This window comes from Temnothorax curvispinosus, unplaced genomic scaffold (genome assembly GCF_003070985.1).
Source record: "Temnothorax curvispinosus isolate PA1 unplaced genomic scaffold, ASM307098v1 QBEX01014986.1, whole genome shotgun sequence".
NCBI classification, from domain to species: Eukaryota; Metazoa; Arthropoda; class Insecta; order Hymenoptera; family Formicidae; genus Temnothorax; species Temnothorax curvispinosus.
In genome coordinates this window covers 5,424-10,431 of record NW_020224766.1, presented here as the reverse complement: position 1 = coordinate 10,431, position 5,008 = coordinate 5,424, and the positions used below count along the sequence as shown (strand labels likewise).

The following is a 5,008-nucleotide window of genomic DNA, read 5'->3' as shown; positions in this document are numbered from 1 at the left end:
GCGGGCTTTAAAACTATCGCCGGCGGACGACAGCGGATGCGGGGGGTGCCCTCGCAAGGCACGGCGACCGCCTAGAGGAATCGCTGGCAGGCCAGGGCGCAGCACCGACCGGGCTAGGGAAACCGGCGCGCGCGGGCGCGCGCGGGCCCAGCGTGGTTCCGCCGGGCCGAAGAAACGCCACTGTCGTGCGAGCCGCCATCCTGGTACCATCCAGCCCTGCGAGCCGAACGACGAGCTGCCGGAACAAGGAATCTATTGTAAGGCCACTGCTCAGCCTCCCCAGAGTAAGATCATTGTAATACTAAGGCCCTCCCGGGAGTCGCGTTGTGCCGCGAGAATAGATGAAATCCGCCGTAACCTGAATAATACCGAGTACCACACCGCGGGAGGGCCCGTGCGAAAAAGTGATCGCAAGTGCCCGTCTCGGGGATGCGAAAGTACGGTCGCCGACAGTCAGCGTGTGTGATTTCGTCGTGTGTAATTTTGTTGCGTGTAATTTCGTTGAGTGTGATTTCGTTGAGTGTGATTTCGTTTGCTTGACCGTGCCGTAGTTTCGGGAGGTTGCTCTCGCGCGTGTGAGAGCCTCGGGATTATCGTTGCCGGTTAGGTTTGCGCTAATTATAAATGGATGTCCGTGCGTTTCATCGGGATTAATGACTCACGGTTGTGTCGCGTTTACGGGTGAGTCCATTCGTGCGTCTCGTGGGGAGTGAAGACCCCCAGCTCGGTCGCGGTAGATTGTAAGGAAATTGCGATAGTAATAAAAGTGGGACCTCGTGCGCTTGTTAGAAGTAAACGTTTTCAAGTATTTCGCGTTTGACCGTCCGGGTAGAATTCGCTGCAATTTATGTCGGGGAATAGTCTTGTACGAATTCGACCGTGATTGCCGTGCAGTTCAGCGACGGAATGAGTATCGCGCTCGTGGGGTGACACGCGGCGCGTACTCGAATTCTGCTTGTTCGCCGTGGAACACACATACCTTCCACTTATTATCTGCATTAAAATAAAATATAACTTTATGTTCCTTGTTACTCGGGTGTGTTGATTGCGCTACGCTCCCTCTCCTCTTCCAACCGCGATTAATCAAAGAAACCCACGCCTGAGAATACTGCGATCTCGTGTATTGTGGAGCGAGGAATCGCACCTGGTGCCCAACATTTACAACATAAAAGTATTCAGTCGAGCTACCATCTGGGTTTCGGAGAGAAGTATCGCGAGTTATAAAGAGATCCTTAGTAAATAAAGCGACGGCGCGCTCCTTCACGGCCGGCGAGACCGTGAGGACATCGTCGTTGTCGTTACAATATATGTATATATATAATATATATAGGACTCTCGAAATTTTGGAAATTCGTAATAGTATGGCTATGAGAGTCAAACGCATTTGTCTGTGCGTAGATGATCAGAATCACTGATTTATTCCAAATCCATTCCAAATAAATTACAATCGAACGTTTCAGCTTATAGATCGAGCCATCTTCAACGATATCAAACGACGAATAAAATTAAAATATTGCACAGTTCTCCATTCCAACGTGGTAAGTTTCCTGCTTGGAGATTTCAAGAAACAAAATTGAAAAAGACTACTAGATCCATATCTGTAAAAATAGTTACCTTATTACACCAAATATTAATTAAAAATTCTATGTTAACTTACCAAATAGTCTGGAGAATAAATGCATCAAAATAAGCCAAGCGAGGCGGGTATATAAATGTGGTGTGAACATCACAAAAAAAAAATGTATGATCTGTACAAGGGATTCTGAGATCCCGACGGCACGACACACGAAACGGTATTAACAGACAGATGTTTTAAGTCAAATTATACAATGTGTAGGTCAAATAAGTAAGAAATAAAACTAATAAATATTCGGTGTATAAACAATGTAAATTGTAAACGTGTAGGTTAAGTCAAATTATAAAACGTGTCGGTCAAATAAGTAAGAAAATAAAACTAATAAATATTCGGCGTATAAACAATGAAAATTATAGATGAAGCCAGTAAGAAATGAAACTAAATATTCTATCTATAAGCAATGTCAGGTGTACGACGCAAATTGTGTCTGGATATGGTTTACAATTTATTTAGAAACGTATGCATGGTGCATAAACTCTGTATCCGTTTGCAAGTTGAGACTATTCTTTTGTAACTTGATATGAGACATCTCTGAAACAAGTCGTTTTCCTAAATATCGTCGTTTCCTATCTAGAATTTCAACGTTCTCCCAATCAAATTCGTGGTCGAAATTAATTCTGTGTTCGGTAATAACAGACTAGGTGGTTGTATTTTTGCGAATATGGTTACGATGTTCCGAAATTCTAGTTTTTAATTGCCTCATCGTCTGACCAACATATGACGCGTCGCAATTTTTACATGAAATTTTATACACCACATTTTTATATGTGGTGTATAAAATTATATGTTGGTCAGACGATGAGGCAATTAAAAACTAGAATTTCGGAACATCGTAACCATATTCGCAAAAATACAACCACCTAGTCTGTTATTACCGAACACAGAATTAATTTCGACCACGAATTTGATTGGGAGAACGTTGAAATTCTAGGTAGGAAACGACGATATTTAGGAAAACGACTTGTTTCAGAGATGTCTCATATCAAGTTACAAAAGAATAGTCTCAACTTGCAAACGGATACAGAGTTTATGCACCATGCATACGTTTCTAAATAAATTGTAAACCATATCCAGACACAATTTGCGTCGTACACCTGACATTGCTTATAGATAGAATATTTAGTTTCATTTCTTACTGGCTTCATCTATAATTTTCATTGTTTATACGCCGAATATTTATTAGTTTTATTTTCTTACTTATTTGACCGACACGTTTTATAATTTGACTTAACCTACACATTTACAATTTACATTGTTTATACACCGAATATTTATTAGTTTTATTTCTTACTTATTTGACCTACACATTGTATAATTTGACTTAAAACATCTGTCTGTTAATACCGTTTCGTGTGTCGTGCCGTCGGGATCTCAGAATCCCTTGTACAGATCATACATTTTTTTTTTGTGATGTTCACACCACATTTATATACCCGCCTCGCTTGGCTTATTTTGATGCATTTATTCTCCAGACTATTTGGTAAGTTACATAGAATTTTTAATTAATACTTGGTGTAATAAGGTAACTATTTTTACAGATATGGATCTAGTCTTTTTCAATTTCGTTTCTTGAAATCTCCAAGCAGGAAACTTACCACGTTGGAATGGAGAACTGTGCAATATTTTAATTTTATTCGTCGTTTGATATCGTTGAAGATGGCTCGATCTATGAGCTAAAACGTTCGATTGTAATTCATTTGGAATGGATTTGGAATAAATCAGTGATTCTAATCATCTACGCACAGACAACTGCGTTTGACTCTCATAGCCATACTATTACGAATATATATATATATACTTTTCTATGCCAACTATTCTCTGCTTAAACAAAAAGACTGTTTAACATATTAACAATTCACTGCTTTAAGACTTTCCTTCGTTCATACATGTACTATTTCCACATACATATTAGTCGTTTATGTTTTTCAATACTCAAAATAACTGCTGTATTTTTCAAACTATTTTTGTTAATAACTTTTTAATAAAAAAACAAGCAACAGCTAAAACCTTCTGAAGGATGACCTCTATAATATATGTCAAGGTCAAGGTAATAGAAGCTGCTTCCCCTACATAGGAGTTTCACTATTAATATTACACAGTAATTTAATAATAACAAACTCTTACAGATTTATAATAATAATTATTATTAAAAATGTTTAATATTATTATTTCAGAGTTTCTACAGTCTGGATTTGCTGGAATATGTACGTTTAAAAAGATTTTAAGATATTTACAAAATTGGAAAGGTACATGCATACAAAATGAATTAACAAATGTTAATCAATTTTTATTCACTGTGACATACAGTAATTTCACAGTTATTAAATCTCTGCCGTTATTCAACAATACATTTACTATGAAACAGGTAAATTTTATTAACAAATTTGTAAAAATATGAAGAATCTGTATAACATTCTACATTAATTTCAGATATGTCAAAGCAACATTTGTTTGCCAGTAAAAACTCATTACTGTCTGAAGTCATTTTCTGCATGTAACAGAACTAACATATCCAGCATATCGGGTTTTTGCATGAACTCGATTTGTATCAACATTGTAAAAGGTTTGAAATATGTGATTGGTCACAATGGTTCCGCTGGTATCAACACTATTGATGCATATTTTAATATAGGAAATGCTTCTCATGCGTTTTATCAATATTTCGAGGTCGAATACAATTGGATAGATTTAAATGACACAAAAGTTTTCATTCGTAGTGGAAATCCTGGCTACGTAATGGGTAAGCCGATCATTGTTGGCGTTTCTCATGCTAATAAAAGCGATAATATTTTTTTCAACAGAACTGATGGATTTCTTACATTGCCTTTGACTGAAAAAAATGGAGAATGTGACCGAATTAATAGACATATCATCGTATTCGGTGAAGATATTAGATTAACATGCTCTGTCAAATTATTTATCAAGAATTTTACTACAATATCTTGCGCGGAGCTACAAAATCTGACTATGAGTCTTTTGCTAAAGGACTCTTTCTTAAATATAAGTCAACATTATAGTACTTATGTCTCAAAATTGGGTAATTTTTCCAGCAAAAATGCTGTTGATTGGTTGCGTGTTGTGTTTGATAGGATACCACGAAATATAGTAACTGCGCATACAATCGGAAAACGAATCTTATGTTCGGGATTAGTTACATCTATGCATGTGAATATCCTTTATTCTATGTTGTCAAAACCCAAAACATTGACGAATTATAAAATATTGGGTGTTGGAATTGCATTCAGCAAGGAAGAAGACGTTAGCTGGACCAAATGTGCATTAAAGAATTGTACAGATGTCCTCCATGTCAATATTATTTCTTATGTCAATTTTCATGATGTTTCAAAGCCATCCAAATACTATTTTGCTGGC

The 5,008-nt window shown here is 37.4% G+C and overlaps 1 protein-coding gene across 1 annotated transcript; it reads left to right on the top strand.

Annotated features, from left to right (window-relative positions):
- The first annotated feature begins 3,909 nt into the window (after positions 1–3,909).
- Positions 3,910–4,518, top strand: LOC112465185. Its single transcript, XM_025032616.1, has 3 exons — positions 3,910–4,001; positions 4,067–4,376; positions 4,438–4,518. Exons 1-3 carry the CDS (start codon positions 3,993–3,995, stop codon positions 4,464–4,466), a joined length of 348 nt encoding a protein of 115 aa, XP_024888384.1. The 5' UTR covers positions 3,910–3,992; the 3' UTR covers positions 4,467–4,518.
- Positions 4,519–5,008: the final 490 nt, after the last annotated feature.

Excerpts from the sequence above, each read along its gene's own strand:
- LOC112465185 (XM_025032616.1), top strand. Across the intron at positions 4,377-4,437 it reads AAATCCTGGCTACGTAATGG|AACTGATGGATTTCTTACAT; the intron begins GTAAGCCGATCA and ends TTTTTTCAACAG.